An 18,186-nucleotide genomic window follows, 5' to 3' on the forward strand; every position below is an offset into this window, starting at 1 on the left:
GTCTCCACCCGCGGAACCCACCCTTAGCTTAAACTTTCCCGAAAACTAAGTGGCTCTGGGCTGGCTCCGCCTCTCAGGCCACGTGGGCGCCGCGCACCTCGGCACCCGAGCGCCCTTGGCAGGGGCGCATAAGGGCGGGCGAGGGTCCTTTGCACTAATGCACTTGGAGTGCTAGGAGCCGGCCAGGGTCGGAGGCGGGCTGGGGGAGGGGAGCGTGTGAAACTGGAGAGGAAGCGCGGGCTCGGTCACCCGGACAGGTATAGGGTGGGGCTCATGGCTTGGGGGAGTGGATCCAGGGAAACTTGGAAAGGAGGGGCAAACCGAGCGCCGAGCCAGGTTCCGGAGAGAACCTGGAGCTGAGGGGCGGGCCCAGGTGGAGAGGCAAGCCCCGGAGGGCGGTCTGGAGGGGTGGAGTGATCCAGGGGCGGGGACGGGTCTCCGCCCTGGGAATAGACCTGGAGAGGATTTGTGGCCCTGGGAGGCGGGGCGGCCCGGGGCGACGGAGGAAGCTGGGCGGGGAGCTAGGCTGAGAAGCGCGCAACTGGGCGTCCGCAGGCCCAGAGCCACCTTGGGACGACCGTGCCCGCGTCCATGGGGGCCGCTGCAGCAGCAGAGACTGCGAAGCCTAAACTGGGGCTAGGAAGGGCCTTCGGGTAGTGGGCGTGATCTTCGCATTCCTGGGGCCGTGCTCCGCTCCCCATACGCCCACCCTGGGCGCAGACCGCGACGCCGCTGGAAGATGGGCGCCCCAGGCCGCCCGGGAGACTGAGCTAAACCCGCTGTGCCGCGCAGTCGCCGCGCCCTTGCGGCCGCGCATGGCACTTACGGGTGCCCAGGGGGCGACCCTTAAGCCGGGATCCCCGGCCCAGGTCGCCCCCGCCAGCGCCGCGTCCTCGTCGTCAGCCTCCTCGGGCGGCGCGTGCCCTGCGGGCGCCGGGCTGTGGGCCGCACTCTACGATTACGAGGCGCGCGGCGAGGACGAGCTGAACCTGCGGCGCGGCCAGCTGGTGGAGGTGCTGTCGCAGGACGCCGCTGTGTCGGGCGACGAGGGCTGGTGGGCCGGCCAGGTGCAGCGGCGCCTGGGGATCTTCCCCGCCAACTACGTGGCGCCGTGCTGCCCGGTCGCCTGCCCCGCGCCGCCCCCCGCGCCGCCGCAGAGACCCGGCTCGCCCGTGCACGTCGACTTCGAGAGGCTGGAACTCAAGGAGCTCATCGGCGCCGGCGGCTTCGGGCAGGTGTACCGCGCCACCTGGCAGGGCCAGGAGGTGGCGGTGAAGGCGGCACGCCGCGACCCGGAGCAGGACGCGGCAGCGGCGGCGGAGAGCGTGCGGCGCGAGGCGCGACTCTTCGCCATGCTGCGGCACCCCAACATCATCGAGCTGCGCGGCGTGTGCCTGCGGCAGCCGCACCTCTGCCTGGTGCTCGAATTCGCGCGCGGCGGGGCGCTCAACCGCGCACTGGCCGCCGCAGCCGCCGCGCCCGACCCGCGCACGCCGGGTCCGCGTGGAGCGCGGCGTATCCCCCCGCACGTGTTGGTCAACTGGGCAGTGCAGATCGCGCGCGGCATGCTCTACCTGCACGAGGAAGCCTTCGTGCCCATCCTGCACCGGGACCTCAAGTCCAGCAACAGTAAGTGGGCTGGCGGGGCTCCTAGGACCCTCCCCGGGAGCAAAGAAGCGGTGGCCAGGCGAAATCTTGTGTTCTTCTGGTCTGGGCCTTTCAGGGCTGAGGCCAGGCAGCTTTGGAGCAGGTGCTCCTGCCCTGACTTGCTGCCCTTGGGCGTCTTTTTAAAGAGGCAGACCAGATTTGCTTGTAGATAAAACCTTTGTCAATATCTGTACTGGCAGGAACCCTTGGGGGCAGTAAGAGCGGGCAACAAGAAATGATATGTCCTTTGTATGTTTGTGTAAGTCTCCTTGACCATTCTTTGAGGTAGAAGTGCAAACTGAGGTAGTGTCCTTGGACAGTTAGGCGCCCTGGCAGCCCTCTAGCCTGGTGGCCTTTCACTGGCCCTTTACAAGTGAGTGTTGAGGTTGCCATTTCCCCTGTCCTGTGTGTCAGTTGAACTTGCAGCCTGTGCATGCTGTGCCCTCAGCTCAGTTCCCGTCCCCCATATTCTGTTCCTTAAATATGGCTTCATGTCCTTTGACTTTTTAAAAAAATGTTGTTTAGTTGTCAACGGACTTTTGTTTATTTATATGTGGTGCTTAGAATCGAACCAAGTGTCTTCCACATGCTCCGCAAGTGCTCTGAGCACAACCCTGGCTCAATCTTTGACTTATCCGAAGGTTTTTTTCATTTACCATCTCTGTATATAAGACGTGATTTCACCTACAGGTTCTATGTATGTTCTGCTTTCGTTCTAGATGGGTAGCTTTTTTTCTTTAGATAGGAAGTGCCTGTCTGAGCCAGTATGCACTTGTGGGTTAAAATCAAATGCATTGTCCTTGCATAGGTACTTGAAATCCTTAAAACTCGGCCTGTGCCTTTATCTTTTTATAAACAAGTTGTGTTTTTCTGGTGTCAATAAAGAACTGACATGTGACCTAAATCCAAATACTGTTAACCTTCACTGTATAGAAGGGTTAATACCGTGGCTGTTTGAAATAACTTCTTTGCTCTTGAAGACCACTTCATATGAATGAAATGAAATGCCTTGGAAGATTAAAGGCTGTAGCTGGAGCTGGCATCTGCCTGCTGCAGTAGCGTTGTGTCTTTCAGCCTTATAAAACCTGCTGGGACTGGAGGTGGTTCAAATGAAGCCGGTGTCCTCCAAGAACAGAAAGAAGAGTGACCAGAAGAAATGACAGATCTGTTGTATGTTTGTGTAGATTTTTTTTCTATCAAAATTCTTCAGTACTGAAATTATTTAAAAATTGCTAATTATAGGAATTATGAATGCTTTATTTTGGTTATGTATATGGTCAGGTTTCATTGTGTGATCCCGTGCTCCCCAAATCTCTCATAACCCTGATTTTAATGGCATCAGTGATAGGAGCATAGCCTATCAAAATGTGGCATGGAGAAGGGTCAGTGCCCCAGTGTATTCTCAGTGCTTTGCAGGGCTCGTGAAAGACTTTGGGACTATTTGTCTTAAGACTGTGTTACAGTAATGACACACCATTTTCAGTGTACTTCAGATTCGGAGTCTTGCCAAACTTAAGTTTTTGTAGGTGTCTCACATCTGGGACCATGGGACACAAATGGGCTAAATTGTAACAAGAAATACTATGGCCCTGGAAGAATAACTGTAGTCTTATTGACACCGGAAAAACTTGAAGAGCACAGGTGGTTGTGCATGTAGTAGACTTTTTGTACTTTGAAAGTGATTACATACTGCTACTTGGTTTTTGAGAGTTCTCACCCTCAGAACACAGTGCCAGACATCCCATAGCATTTTACTTTCTGTCATCGTCAGGTGAGGTCACCTAGGCTTCCAAAGGATCAGTTGGCTAATCACTAGCCCAGCCAAGTATTTGTTGCAGTGTGGCCATTAGTATAGTTATGTGATGGGTGCAAAATGAAATTTTGAATAGAGCCTTAAATGTGCAAGTCACAGTGCCTGGCGCAGCCTTATTCTGCCTGTCTGGTTCTATTTGTTCACTGAGCAAATGAATTCTTGCATGGTGCATGAAGCTGGGACTTCTTGCTCAGACTTTTCCCAGTGTAGCTGATACTCCACCACAGCATGCTTGTTTGACTTTATTCATTGTTTGCTAATGGTGGTAGTAAGTTAATGACCTTTTAAACTAGACCTTAAAAGTCAATATTGAGCTGTATTTTCACTCTGCAGTCTACTCACATAACAGAGCTGGTGGAAATCTGTGGAAATTATTGTCTAAAACAAATGCTTAAGTTTGTCAGAAGAATTTATTATTCTTGACAGATTTTCTTTCATCTTTTAATTTTAATGGGTCTTAAGTTTTATATCACATCTTGCAAGAAATACCTGCAATGCAGTGAGTTAAAACGTTTTGATGGTGTAAGCAGCTTTGTCCCTTTCCGGCCCATGGTAGCAGATGGAAAGTTGAGCCAGGTTTGCAGGTTGTAAAAAATGAGTTTCGTAACTCCCAGGGGGCTGCTGCCGTCCTGTCTGCCCACCCCAGCGAGGCATGATACCAGGCCACCTTGGGCTGCTGCAGAACTGCCAGTTTTACATGTACATCAGAGAGGAGAGAAACACTGAGGTTCCATGAAATTTATGTAACCCTGTGCCAGGCTCCTCCAGGCCCCAGGGACAGAGTAGCAAACCAGAGGACAGTGACAACATCCTTGCCATCATAGAGCTTGGCCAAACAGGTAAGGGCCTGCATTCATGCATTCACCTGTGTTATCCAGCTGGCGCTGCTGACAGTGGTGGTGGAGCAGAGGGACTGTTTCAGACAGGGATGGGTGGCCAAGGAAGCCGCTCTGAGAAAGGGCCCGGGGGAGTCCAGGAGTCTAGCCCAGACGCAGGCAGAGGAAGAGGGAGCAGGCCTGAGGAGTGGGGAGTCCAGTGAGGCTGGAGGCCAGAGCTGCAGGCGCTCAGCCGCCCTGAGCTTCCTCTTCCAGGGTCCTGGGAGCTTTTTGTACTAAGGAATGGTGCGATCTAACTTCTGTTTTTATTTAGTTTATTTATGTTTTGCAGTGTTGGGGGTCAGACCCAGGGCCTTGCGCATACCAGGCCAGTGCTCCACCCACCCAGCCACATCCCAGCTCCCTGACTTCTGTTTTGAGAGGCCACCAACTGCTGGGCAGAAGGGACTTCTGGGCTGAGGACAGGCTGTTGCTGCTGCTGCCTGTGGGAGGGGCTTTCTGGGAGTTGGGTGGAGACCAAGGATCAAGGAGATCTCAGGAATTGAAGTGGGCATTGGAGTGGGCTTGGTGTTCACGCTGAGCCAGTGAGTGGCGGCCTTCGGGTGGTCGCTGTGTTCTGCCTTTGCCATTCTTCAAGGAAAATGACATCCTAGGGAGATTGAGCCTCAGATGTCAGTGGCTCTGAGGTCAGTGACCAAACATCTTTTATCCTGCTTTTTTTGTTTTATTAGCCTGTTTTAAATAATTATTACTCATTTACTTTACAGTTTACAAATACACTACACCTGTAGTCTACAACTAGGCATAAAGTTGTATTTTTTATGAAATGCAATCTAAAGCTCTAAGAGAGACTGCCAAAGGAATCTATGTATTTTTAGTTTTTCCTTTAATAGGTTGTAATCAAAGGAACTGGTTGATAAAATTATAGCAGATGTAGTAATAAATAAGGTATTTCAGGCCTTCTAAGAGTGGCTTTTAATTACGCTGTTATCAATTAAAAGATACCTATCCCTGCCCTCTTCTGTTCTCTCACCAAGATACACTGCTCCCTGGAGGGCCGATTCCTGTTCCAGGGCACAAGGGCAGGTAGCACAGACTTCCCAGTGGCCACTGAGGCATGAATGTGCTCTTGAAATAAGATGAGCAGGGGCTGAAGCTCAGTGGTAGAGCGCTTGCCTAGCATTCTTGAGGCACTGAGTTCAAGCCTAAGCACCACATAACTGTAAAATAAAGATATTGTGTCCACTTAAAAAAAAAAACCCTAAAAAATACATATTTTTTTAAAAAAAAGATTAGCAAAAAGTCAAGGCAGAAACTCTCTTCCTCGGCAAGGTGATGCTTGCCTATTCAATGTGAATAGGCCACTTCTTAACTTTTACACCTGGGGAACGGCTGTTCAGTTTCAGATCAGCAGACTATACATAGTGTTCACTCTGTAGTCAGAGACGGGGAAGAGAGGGGCTGGCCATCCCCCTGGTCCGAAGTTGCCCGTATGCCCTGCATCTTCCCACAAGCATGTGGGTGTCCATCTTCACTGGTGGCAGACGTTGGCTTTGGGTCAGCCAGACCTGGAAGCGAATCAGTGTTGCCACCTGCTAGCAGGTGACCTCGGTTTCCCACAGTGTGTATTGATTTCCTGTCATGGAGCCTGGCAGAGCCCTGTAGGGAAAATCTGTTGAATGTTATTAATTCTTCAAAGGCAGCTAGATAAATCCCAGCTTGGAGAGCTTTCCAGGGAACAGTGGTGAGCAGCTAGGTGTGGCCAAAAGGAAAGGCCGAGATGGGGTTTCTGGGGTGGGAACTCGGGTCTTGTGGGGCTGTGCAGGTGTGTGTCCCACGTAGTGGTCGCCAGGGAGCTGTTGAGGTCCTTGAGGAGGAAGGTGGTGTGTGGTCTGCTGGTGAAACCAAGTAGCGGGAAGAAAAGAACAAAGCTGTGGTCATGGGCTTTATTACTGCGCTGCCAGAGGCTGTCAGAATGGCATCGATAAAAACATAAAAGGACTTACTGAGATGCTGGTTTGAGGTCAGTTGCTGATCATCATGCCCCAAGCTCTGGTTTTAAAATCAGTTTGTTCAGTGAGTTTGTTTAGACTACTTTCTTGCCCTGATTTCTCACTCTCTTTAGAGTTGTAAAATATTAATTCAGTTTTCTGTAGGGCTGATGGATGTAACTGTAAAAGTCCTTAACCGTCTCCAGTATCCCTAGAGCCTCCCTGCACAGAAGTGTCCCCACACTGGACTTGAGCCAGCCAAGAGGTCCAGGGTGAGAGGTGCTGGAAGAACTCTGACACTTTATTTGCCTGATACTTTAATTTTCCACAAGTGACCCCCAGTGAGTGTGAGCTTAATTTTTTAAAAATTCATCTTCTCTAAATGCTGCTTTCCTTTGGGCACTTCTCGCTAAATAACGGTGGTGACAGGAGCAGCAGCCACCCTTGATGTGGGCCCCCAGCTTCTAGGCACTTCTGTACTTCATGCCATGGCTCCTGGGGCCTCTGAGAAGGGCCTGGCCAACACGCCCACAGGATTAAGTTCACTGTGAAGCTAGTGGGTCAGCTGGTCAGAGGTCCAGGGCTAAGGTCAATCCAGGGCTTCTGCATCTAGCACTTGACTTCTTACCCTTCCATGTTGCCCAGATTGACAGTTTTTGAATATTTGTTTATAGGACCCAAGGGAGCATTTATGTATGTTGTGTATAAATCCTCCCGTCTGCAGCAATTGATATCTGTTGTATTAGATGTTAAAAATATTTAATAATATAAAAACAGGAATAGCCCCATTGATAAATGGGTTTATTGAAATGATAATCTAAAATGATAATTGAAATATTTAATATAGGTTATTATTAATTATAAATTAAAAATATGTAATGATATAAAAACAGGAATAGACCCATTGCATGTTGACATCACATTTTCAGTGGGAGAAAAACCCCACATTTTTAGAACAAATTCAGCACAGAGGGTGCCATTGTGTGACATGCAGAGTCTCGCTGAGTGGCGACCCTATGAAGTCTGGGTGTGCGGGGTGCTGAGTGGCTGAGTGCTGCTGTGCACTCTCTCTTGCCATCCTGGGGGGCTGGGGTCCTTGGCACTGGTTGGCCCTGTTGGCACAGCAAGCACTGTCCTTCTTAGCACCTGCACACCTTCCTAGATCACTAGATCAGTCCCCTTTTACAAATAAACTTCTGTGTCTCATTTTTGGATACTCTGATTCAGTTGATGTTACTTGGGAACAAGTCACGTCTTTCTTTTCTAGCATCTTGTTTTGAAAATCCTGAAATATTTGGAACTGAAAGAATTCTAAATGAACTTTTCCATACCACCACTTATTCGACTCCCCCCCCCCAAGACTGTAGCTCCCCTCCCTGGTCGGACCCCCACGTCCCTCCTCTTGGCTTAGGGTGGAGCAGGACATTGTTTTGAAAAGCTTACATAGGATTCAGATGTCGGCCAAGTCTGGGAACTACTACCCCAAGGATTGGGTGTGTGGATTTCTGCATGAGGTTGGTCTGGGGTGTATAAATCCTCCCGTCTGCAGGCCGGATCCCAGTCAAGGCAGCTGTCTAATGGTCATCTCTGACTGGTCACAGGAAGTGCTAGGTGAGACTCGGCCTGGCTTATTCTGGCATGTTCCAGGGAAAGGAACATCTCCAAGCATTTGTCCTCTGAAGTTGGGGGACAGATGAGGCAATTGTGGTATGTGAGGCATTGGCTCTGACTCCACCCCTCTGGCCCACCCTTCCCCAAGGACCCTGTGAGCTCGGGAAGATCAAGTGGGATCCTCTGGCTGGGCAGACTCCCAGGAAGGGCCTGAGAGGAGGCATTTCTGACTTTGCAGGCCACGTGGTCTTTGGCCGCTCCTCAGCCCTGCTGTTGTAGCCAAAAGAATCACGGCAGTTTCCAATAAAACTTTATTTACAAAGGAGGTTTTGTACCGAATTTGGCCCACAAGTTGAATTCTGCCAACTCCCGATGTGGGTCCAAGTTGTTAACAGCACAAGATAAAAACCTACCTGTCCACTGGTGACTATGCATTTTTACATTTTGTTTAGAAACACTCTCAGGGCCTAGTTCTAGTTTATTTGTGCATGAACTCATTGATACCTAAACGTTTTCTTCGACTCTTTTATCACCTAAGAAATCATTATTATTTTTCTTTCTCCAAATTGTAGTGCCATTTACTCATGTTTATTCATGATGACTGAGGGAAAGGGTTTTTCTTTTCTTTTTTTTTTTTTAGTTTGACTGATGTAGTTGATTTAGCCAGCCCACCCCTGAGGACAGGGCCTGAGCTCTGCCTTGTGTGGAGCGACACCCAGGATGAGTGGCAGAAAGGACTAAATTACTATTGTAACCATTTTGTTTGCACAACTCATTGGTAACTTCTGCATATTTAAAAAATTTCAAAAAGAGCAAATTAACAAGTATTTAGGGAAGTGTCTCGATTGCACTTTCATTTCTGAAGATTTGGCTTGACACAGTTGTGGGTGTTTTTCAGATTTTCTACAAATACTGCATCAGCCTATGCGTGTAGGGTGTGGCATAAGAGTCCTGTCTCAGTCTCCTTTATTCTGTGCCCTGTTAGTGAACCAAAGTACTGGCAGCAGGGGCTGATTTCACATCAATGAATCATAAACGTTTTCTCATTAAAGCTGGATATTGTGTCCCCGAACACCTGCCCTGTGAGAGGTGGCTTTAGTTTTGGTGTAGGAGCAGTGTGAAGCTCTGTTTTAGCTGACCATGCCTGTGTTTTCTTTACAAGGGTGTTGTATGTATAAGCCAACTCACTCACTCATAGAATAGTTATTGATGAATTAACCACGATGTGCCAGGAACTCTCCTAGTTTCTTGGTGGTCAGTGGCAAACAAAGCAGAACAGACCCCTTCCTTAGTGCAGCTTACGTTCCAGCAGGCCAGACATGAAGCAGAATAAAATGGTAATACAGGTATTGTGTTGGCAGAAGCAAGTGCTCAGTGTAAAAGCTAACGTGGCAAAGCAGGATAGAGGGAGAGGGTGGGGGGAGCCAGAGGTTCTGGACCATGTGAGGTGGTCTCAGGAGGGACACCAGCAAAGGCAGGTTTGCAGCAGGGTCTGGAACAGTGAGGGTGCGGCCGGGTTGGGAAGAGCATCTTTGCTAGAAGCAAGAAATGGCACAGTCGGTGACAGGACCCATTGTGATTGCTTTTTTTTTTTTTTTTAATTAAAATTGTTTTTTTTTTTAGTTGTTGATGGAGCTTTATTTTATTTATTTGTATGTGGTGCTGAGAATGGAACCCAGTGCCTCACACATGGTAGGCAAGTGCTCTATCACTGAGCCCCAGCCCCTGTAATTGCTTTTTAAAAACATACATACTGTACTATAATTCTGGACAGAATTTTCCAAGGGGCTGAACAATCCATGCCTTGTGCTGTGTTTGAGGGGCAGCCAGTTGATCTTGTGGAGGTAGCTGGGGGACATGGTCATGGAAGGCCCCGGAAGGGGAGCCAGTGGGAAGTTACCAAGGAGCGCTGGGCATGTTTGTGGACAGATGCTGCTGACCAGGCTACCTGGTTTGCAGTCCTCAGCCCAGGTGGCCGCCAGTGCACCTCAGCGCTTCCTGCTGGAGACAGGAAGTGGAAGGTGGCCCCACCTGTGTCCTTACCTGAAACCTGGCTGGGGGCCCACTGTGTGCCCCTGGTGAGATGCTATTAGTGGTTTCAGTCACACTGCCCAAGAGATAAGAAATTTCAGGAATTCTGTTCCATGGCCCTGAAACAGAATCCCAGACAATGGGCCTTTCTTGGAACCCTGGGCCTTGCTTTCTGCCAAGCAAAAAGGTCCTTGCGCATCTCTCTCCCGTTCAGACCTGTCAGCCTCCAGGTGCACTGGTTTTCATGACTGGTATGGTAGCTGTTGGACGGCACAGGGCAGGTAAATGCACATCTTTCTCACAGTGGCTTCTGGCCTGGCAGAAGCCCAGCAGGGTTCCCTGGAGTCCACGAGTGCGAATTTGAAAACTTGCCACAAACACTTTGAACCCAGGCTGTGTCTGTGTGGGAGGTCCTAGGGCGGGCAGCTGAATCTCGGACTCTGTTGTAGGCCCTTCATACATCACCTGTCCTCTCTCCAGCACGACCCAAGCTGCTGGCGTGGGTGCCTGCCGTCCTTGGTACCACTCTGCCTGCCCACAGACCCATAGGTGAGGAACCAGAGACAGGAAATCAAAACGGGAGGCACCTGGGAGAAATCCCCTGCAGAGAGAGCAAGCTCTTCCAAGGAACTGATGTCAGCTGTCAGCTGGGCTCTGCTGATGGGATGAGGCAGCCAGCTGTGGGGTCAGACTGGGCCTCACTGCCCCCCCCCCTCAAACCTGTGTGACTGTGTACTGTGTATTCAACCTCTCTGTGCCTCTTTCTTATCTATAACGTGGAGGCAACAGTATCTACCTGTCGATTGTGTGGCGGGTTATATAATGAAAGACCTTTGGCCTCACCAGGCAGCCAGTGTTCTCTGCAGAGACTGACATTGGAGAAAATGGTCCCTCTTATGATCAGACATGAAGAATATCATGCCTACTGTCTTGCCCCAGTTTTTTTCAGATAATTCATTCCAAAACCTCATACGCTTGTTTTCTCATTTTCCTTCTAAGAGCACCTGGTTGCTCTTTTAATTGAGGGACTTATTTTTCAAGGTGAACCTGAGTGAAACTCTCCCTCCCCACGTGCACCGCTTTCTCTGGAGTGTGTCTTGCTGTTCGGTGGATTTGCTCAGTCACTCCGTTTTCACTGACTCTCCTTTGGTCATGAAGACTGCCTCTTGGGGCTTTTGTGAATGAGATCATGCCGGTGGCAGGAGAGCATGCAGAGGACACTCAGTATTTGTTGGTGACTCTTCTTAATCTGGTGTTCCCATAGGGTAGGAGGGCAAGAGCCCAGGGTGGTGTCAGGGCCCGTGTGTCCTCCTCTTCTGTGGACATTCAGCTCTTATTCTGAATCAGACTCCTCAGAGCAGGTGCAGGAGCTGAAGGCGAATCTCTTCTGCCATCTACCTCCTCTTCTCCCTGATGTCCCCTCTGTTCTGTGCCCTGCCCCACAGCTGGCTGTCCAGAGCAGGAGTTGGGTGAACACAGGTGTCACGGTGCACCATGCCTCCTGAGTGCTGTGTGGATTGCACGCAGGACGGGAGGGTCGTTTCTCTCCCTTGGGGGGTTGGAGGACCTCATCAAGGAGACCTTTGGTCTGGCCGAAGAGCTAGAGCTCTTGAGGATGAGGTATGGGGTGCATCTCAGGTCAGTGTGCAAATGTGGAGAACTGTGGCTGCCCAGTTAGGGGTGTGGACACTGGCCTGGGTTACATGGAACCACATAGGGGCTTTTTTTTCTTTTTTTTTTTTTTTTAGTGCAGGTTATTGGAATTTGGTTTATACACAGTGAAGTGCCCCCCTGAGTGTGTACAGTTTGATGAGTTTTGGCAGATTAATAGAGTCCTGTGACCGTCACCATCAAGGTGCAGAATTTTCTTCACCCGCATGAGCTTCCCGCTTGCCCCCTTGCAGTCAGATCTCCTCTGGAGCCTCCGGCAACACTGCCCCGGGTGTGCCTCTCCAGAACATCCTGTGAGGTTAGAGTAGGGGCCTTCCTGTCCGGCTGTAAGTTCACAGAGTGGTTTTGAGATCCATCCTGTTGCGTGTGCTGGTAGTTTGTTCCTGGGGTTTTAAGAGGTAAACAGTGTTGTGATGCCTGGGGGACCTGCTGCTGCTGGTGTGTGTACAGAGGAGGAGGGCGTGGCCGCTGGCTCCACGGGAGCCTCCTGGAAACCCAGGGACACCATCCGGGGTTCTGGGGACAGGAGAATCAGCCAGGGGCAGAAGACGGGAGGGCGCCTGGAAGGCGGGACTGAACACACCTGCAAGCTGCAGAGCAGGAGAGGCCCCAGACTTGGTGTGAGTTCCCTGCAGGAGGCGGGGCTGGGAACACCGGCACCCAGGGCCTCTCTGAAGCTTTTGCTTTTTTGCTGTATTTCAAGCTTCAGTAAAGCAATTAATGACATCTTATAAATAATGTTCAGGAGCTAAAGGATGTATAGTGAGCGTTCTGTAAATTCAGGAGACCAAAGTCTGATGGTCGTGAGTTACGGTAACATACCGTCCAGTCATGAGAATGTCTGCTTGGGCCATGAGGCGTTTCTGGGAAGAAAACAGTGTATTTTTTTTTTTTTTTTCATATCAGGAAAATTGTTACAGATCAGAAGTCTCAGCAAATATTTCTTGCCCATGGAAACCCTTTCCTTTCCCAAAAAAGAAAAAATATCATCTACTAAGCTGTGTTGCAGCTGTAGATTTTCCTAAAAATGTATAACTTGAGGCACAAGTGACCCAGTCAGGGTTATAATAGACCTGCCTGCATTAAGTTAGGGAAAACGATGAAATACAAATTCATTCTCACCTGTGCCCCGAACTCCAGTGAGATCGTGTTTTAAGTGCCGTTGAAAACCCATGACCAGAGAGCTGGGCGATGAGCGTGTCCTCCTTGGCTCTCCTCAGTCTTGCTGCTGGAGAAGATCGAGCAGGACGACGTCTACAACAAGACGCTGAAGATCACGGACTTCGGGCTGGCCCGAGAGTGGCACAGGACCACCAGGATGAGTGCAGCCGGCACCTACGCCTGGATGGCCCCCGAGGTCATCAGGTCCTCTCTCTTCTCCAAGGGCAGTGACGTCTGGAGGTGAGCGGTGGCTGTGCTGAGTCCCGTGGGGCTGGGTGGCCCTGAGCTGAGCAGCCAGGTGCACCTGCAGGGGGTTTAGATTTCTAGCCAAGAGCCACAGGACGGGGACTCGGGGACTCTGTAGTCGAGACCCCATGTACTGGGCGAAGCTTCCTGATTGGAGCTCACAGTCTGAGTGAAGGGCAGGCCAGGGAGTGAAAGGAAATCACCCCTCAAGCAAACTTGACTCCTGTGATTCACAGACAACTAGCATGGAAAGAGCTGGAGGAAAAGGAAATTTAGACGGTCCCTCCATGTCCTCCATGTTTCCTCGGAAGGTTGAGGGCCTTGGGATGAGGATGGAGAGTGGACCCAGCTGGGACACCAGGTGCTGCTGCTGTCACTCAGCTGTACCTCCTGAGAGTGAATAGATAAAAAAAATGTGGCATTTATACACCATGGAGTATTAACGCAGCACTAAAAAATGACAAAATCATGGAATTTGCAGGGAAATGGATGGCACTAGAGCAGATTATGCTTAGTGAAGCTAGCCAATCCCTAAAAAACAAATACCAAATGTCGTCTTTGATATAATGAAAGCAACTAAGAACAGAGCAGGGAGGAAGAGCAGGAGGAAAAGATTAACATTAAACTGAGACCTGAGGTGGGAGGGAAAGGGAGAGAAAAGGGAAAGTGCATGGAAATGGAGGGAGACCCTCATTGTTATACAAAATTACATATAAGAGGTTGTGAGGGGAATGGGAAAATAAACGAGAGAAATGAATTACAGTAGATGGGGCAGAGAGAGAAGATGGGAGGGGAGGGGAGGGGGGATAGTAGAGGATAGGAAAGGTAGCAGAATACAACAGTCACTAATATGGCATTATGTAAAAATGTGGATGTGTAACCGATGTGATTCTGCAATCTGTATTTGGGGTAAAAATGGGAGTTCATAACCCACTTGAATCTAATGTATGAAGTATGATATGTCAAGAGCTTTGTAATGTTTTGAACAACCAATTAAAAAAAAGAAAAAAAAAAAAGGAGGGCAGAGAGAAGCCAGGCCTCTCAACAGCTCCAGTGTCCTCAGAGCTAGCTGCCTTGGCTGTTGCTCGTCAAGCCCTGCGTGGCACGTGTTAAAATCACAGGTTTTTCTCTATGGTCTTTGAGCAGCCTTGCTGACAGGCACTTCCCATATCATGCAATTCACCCCCGAACCGCACACTTCAGTGGGTTTCAGTGTATCAGTAGAGCCCATCAGCATGGTCAATGTGGAACATTTTTGTTGCCCCATAAAGAAGCCCCATATCCCCTCACCCTTCAGTCTTGGGGCCCCTTCTCTCCTGGCCCCGGGCAGTAGTCTGCATGCCAGGTCTGTGGACTCGCCTGTTCTGGACATTTCGTCCAAATGGAACCTTCCAGTATTTGTCCCTTGGTGCTGGCTTCTTCCACTGCATCACGAGCTTCGTTCTCTTCAGGGCCAAATGATAGTCCCTTCTGCAGTTGGGCCCCATTTTGCTCACCCATTCAACTGACGGTGAGTGTTTGCTCTGCGTCCACTCCTGCTTACTGTGAATAATGCTGCTGCAAACACCCACATGCAGATTTCCTGAGGACGCGGGTTTGGTTCTTGGGTACATACCCAGGAGTGCTGTGGTTGGGCCACATGGCAATTCCATGCTTAATTGTTGAAAAGCCACCCCTGCCTTTCAAAGGGGCTGTTCCTTTCTGAGCTGACCAGGTTCCTTGCCAACTGGGTCGTTAGCTGATTTTCTGACTCTGGAGTGTCCCAGGTGTGAAGTGTGTTTCATTGTGGTTCAAATTCAAATTTTTATATATTTATTTTTTTTAACACAAAAGAAAACTAATGGCAGGAGAGATAATGTCACTTGCTAGTGTCCATTCCCATGGAGTGATAGGTCTCTGTTTAAACCCAGATGTGTCTGACTTCCAAATTTCTGATCAGCAAAAATTATTTTTTCCTTTAATTTTAAAATGCACTGGAAGTTACTCAGACTCACACGTGAAGTCAGTGGCAGAAACCCCTGTCAGTAAAAGTTCCATAAAATTGCTTTATATTTACAACATTTAAAATATGATTTAGTTATTTTACTTACAATTTGTAAGAAGCGTATTGTTGGGTGGGGAATTCTGTGGTGTCTTAGCACCAGTTTAAAAAATTCAAAGGCTTCGACATCCCTGCTTACTGAGTTAGACTCTCCCCTGGTAGAGGCTGAGCATAGGTTTTTATAAGGAAATAAAGGTTTTCATTGATGTCATCACATTGGTTTTCTAGCCATGTGAAAATGGCATGTGACGTGAGTGAAATTGGCCACCCTTGTAAGAAATCATACTTCAGGACTCTAAGAACTATTAAATTATGTCATCCATCAGGTTCACAATCAAAATGATAGTTCTGAAGGCAGGAGCCATGTCATCCTGTGCCTCTGTCACAGGCCTGTGGTCAGCAGGAGGCATGAGCTCCACATGCTCCCAGCTGCCTTGTCTGCCTAGAAGGAAGCAGGAAGCAGGCTGGGGGCTTGCGACAGCCAGGAAGCAGGGCTCTCCCCAATTGGCTCGCTTGGTAGACAGCGGGAGAGCCTTGCCAGGCTAATGGTACTGAAACACGGCCGAAAGCAAGGTGAGTGGCAGGCAGGAACTGCAGGAAGTAAGAAAGCAGAGGATCGAGACCCTGGGACCCTCGGGCTGCTGGGTGCAGAGCCTCATGGCTGCCCCTCTCCGAAACGCACAGCATTGCACGTGGGGGAGTGTGACTCAGTCACGTGCAGGTTTGGTCTCCCACACGGGAAGTTTCTCCTGGATCCTGCCTACCCTGGCCACCACGTCTCCTTTTGTAATGTTTCCATGAGAAGAGCCTTCAGAAAGCAGGTCCTGCCTGTGCAGTGGGCGGATCGCGATGTGGGTCCACCGGACCTCTTCTCCTCCCCCCTTGCCAGTATTCCACTGCAGGGTCACTCCCTGTGCATGAAGCTGGACACTCACCTGACGTCCACAGCAGTTCCTGCTGCCCCAGTAGTACAGGAGCCAGGTGCGAGAAGTTAAGTTCCTCGGGGTGCTGCTCTGGGTGGTGAGGCCAATGAGAAGCAGGCTCCAGTCCTGGGACCAGACCTGTGACTCCAGGCACCAACATCAGGTCACATGCCCTGGGGCTCTCAGGGGAGGGTTGTCATGGGCTCTCCTGCCCAGCAGAGGACAAGAACACAGGCCCGTCCCTTCAGCATCAGCCCTGGGTACAGCTGTGACCTCCCCAGCTGGGCTTCCACGGGGTGAGCCCTCTTCTCTATCATGACCTGTCCTGTAGGGTCGTTCTTTCCCTGAAACTTCTGAGAAGAAAAATCATCTTGTTTTATGCTTTGGTTGTGTCATTTGCTAATGAGATTTCTTTAAAAATATAGTCGTAGTTGGACACAATACCTTTATTTTATTTATCTCTTTATTTTCCTGTGGTGCTGAGGATCTAGCTCAGTGCCTCACACATGCCAGGCAAGTGATCCACCACTGAGCCACAACCCCAGCCCCTGCTAATGAGATTTCCTTAAAAAAAATTTTTTTATGTTGATGACTTTGAGTTCTGAGAATTTTTTGATCCTCTGCTCTGAGGTGATTTTTCTTAACCAATAGATGAGTTAAATTTACTTATTCTTGAAATCATGTCATTACTCATGAATCAAGATGGAAATAATTGGCAAGAAACTAACCAGGTAATCTTTGAAAAGTATTGGTTTCAGAGTGAAAGCTAAGAGGTCTGGCATGTCACCATCTATGGTGCTGCTTCCTGTACGTGACACGTTTGTCTTTTCTCTTTGGCACCGAGCAGCTCTGAGGGGTGGAGCAGGGTTTGCTGTTATTTAAGGCTGAGCTGACTGAAGAGGGTCTCTCTGGGCTGTGAGTGCAGACAGGGCTACTGGGCAGCTCACCCACGGCCTGCCTCCTGCCTGGGCATGCCCCGGGTCTCAGTGCCAGAGCAGCCCTGCCCAGGGTGGAGGAGCACCAGCTCACCCCAGGGCCTTTGCCTGGCACTGCTGTGTTCTCCCTTCTTTCCCGTGTGTGTCGGTTCCCGGCCTAGAGTGCAGGCAGCCCTAGTGGACAGGGTCTGTGTGGTGTGCAGGTGTTTGAGCTGTCCTCCCCCTGGGCAGTGGCCACTGAGCCAGCTGGGTGAGCCACCCTGGTGGGGACTTCAGGAAGGCCACATGTGTTTCAAAGCCGTCATGAAGAAGGGGCGCCTGGGCTTTTTGACACCCTGCTGACTTTTCTTTCCAGCTATGGCGTGCTGCTGTGGGAGCTGCTCACGGGAGAGGTGCCCTACCGTGGCATCGACGGTCTTGCTGTGGCCTATGGAGTGGCGGTCAACAAGCTCACTCTGCCCATCCCGTCCACCTGTCCCGAGCCGTTTGCTAAGCTCATGAAAGGTATTTATTTGTCCAACCGTTGCTTTCGTCATCCACATGGGTAACCATAAAAGCAGTGTCTGGTGATTCCAGTTCCCAGTTGCTTAGAGGATAAGCCTGTCTTGGATAGGAACCGTCACATGACCCGCATAGCTGAACACCAGGCGTGTTTAACAGAGCCTCCTTTCTGTACAGAGCTCAGCCGAGTGGAATGAACGTTTCCCTGTACAGCGCAGAACTCCAGCGGCCCTGAGCTGGGCCACATCTGCCATCTGTCACACCTAACGATCAGAAGTGTTTTACAGGCTTACCTGGCCTGGTTGTACCTGACCCTGTCTATCTGATCCTTATCTCTCGAAACTTGTTAACTCTTGGTGAGCTGCGCTAGCCCCATGGTCAGGCTGTTTCCTAGAACTGCTGTTGTGAGGATGGCACTCTGGAGACTGAGTTCCTGGGACGGGTTTTATGGACGTGCATTTCTGCACCAGGAAGTCTGTGACCCTGGCAGCTGAAGCTTCTGCAACACCATTCACGGCAAGGCACAGGACACGCAGGTCCAGGTGCTGGCCGTGGTGTGGTGCTGGCCGCAGCAGCCTTCCTGGCAGGGACCTGGGTTGATACAGTGTGGACAGACTTGTCACTGGGTCCTTCAACCTTCAGGGCAGATGTTAAAGACATGGGTTTCTGGTTCAGTGACAGATGTTAAGCTGAACACCGGGTTGGTGTAAAAACACATCTTAAAACCTCACTGTGGATGTCCCCTGAAGCACGCCCAGGGAGAATCACATGGTTCCCGT

At 50.2% G+C, this 18,186-nt stretch overlaps 1 protein-coding gene across 2 annotated transcripts in view; it reads left to right on the forward strand.

Annotated features, from left to right (window-relative positions):
* Window positions 1-330: 330 nt before the first annotated feature.
* The window catches only part of Map3k21 (mitogen-activated protein kinase kinase kinase 21), a 40,222-nt gene continuing 22,366 nt past the window's right edge, over window positions 331-18,186 (forward strand). The window contains exons 1-3 of one of the 2 annotated variants that reach the window (XM_078023067.1): window positions 331-1,629; window positions 12,821-13,001; window positions 17,262-17,410. In XM_078023067.1, coding sequence (XP_077879193.1) covers window positions 816-1,629; window positions 12,821-13,001; window positions 17,262-17,410 — 1,144 coding nt within the window. In that variant the 5' untranslated portion in view covers window positions 331-815. The remainder of the gene's footprint in view (window positions 1,630-12,820; window positions 13,002-17,261; window positions 17,411-18,186) is intronic. The other variant, XM_021723106.3, reaches the window with a different exon arrangement.

The sequence above is a fragment of the Ictidomys tridecemlineatus genome, chromosome 10 (assembly GCF_052094955.1).
Source record: "Ictidomys tridecemlineatus isolate mIctTri1 chromosome 10, mIctTri1.hap1, whole genome shotgun sequence".
Classification (NCBI taxonomy): domain Eukaryota; kingdom Metazoa; phylum Chordata; class Mammalia; order Rodentia; family Sciuridae; genus Ictidomys; species Ictidomys tridecemlineatus.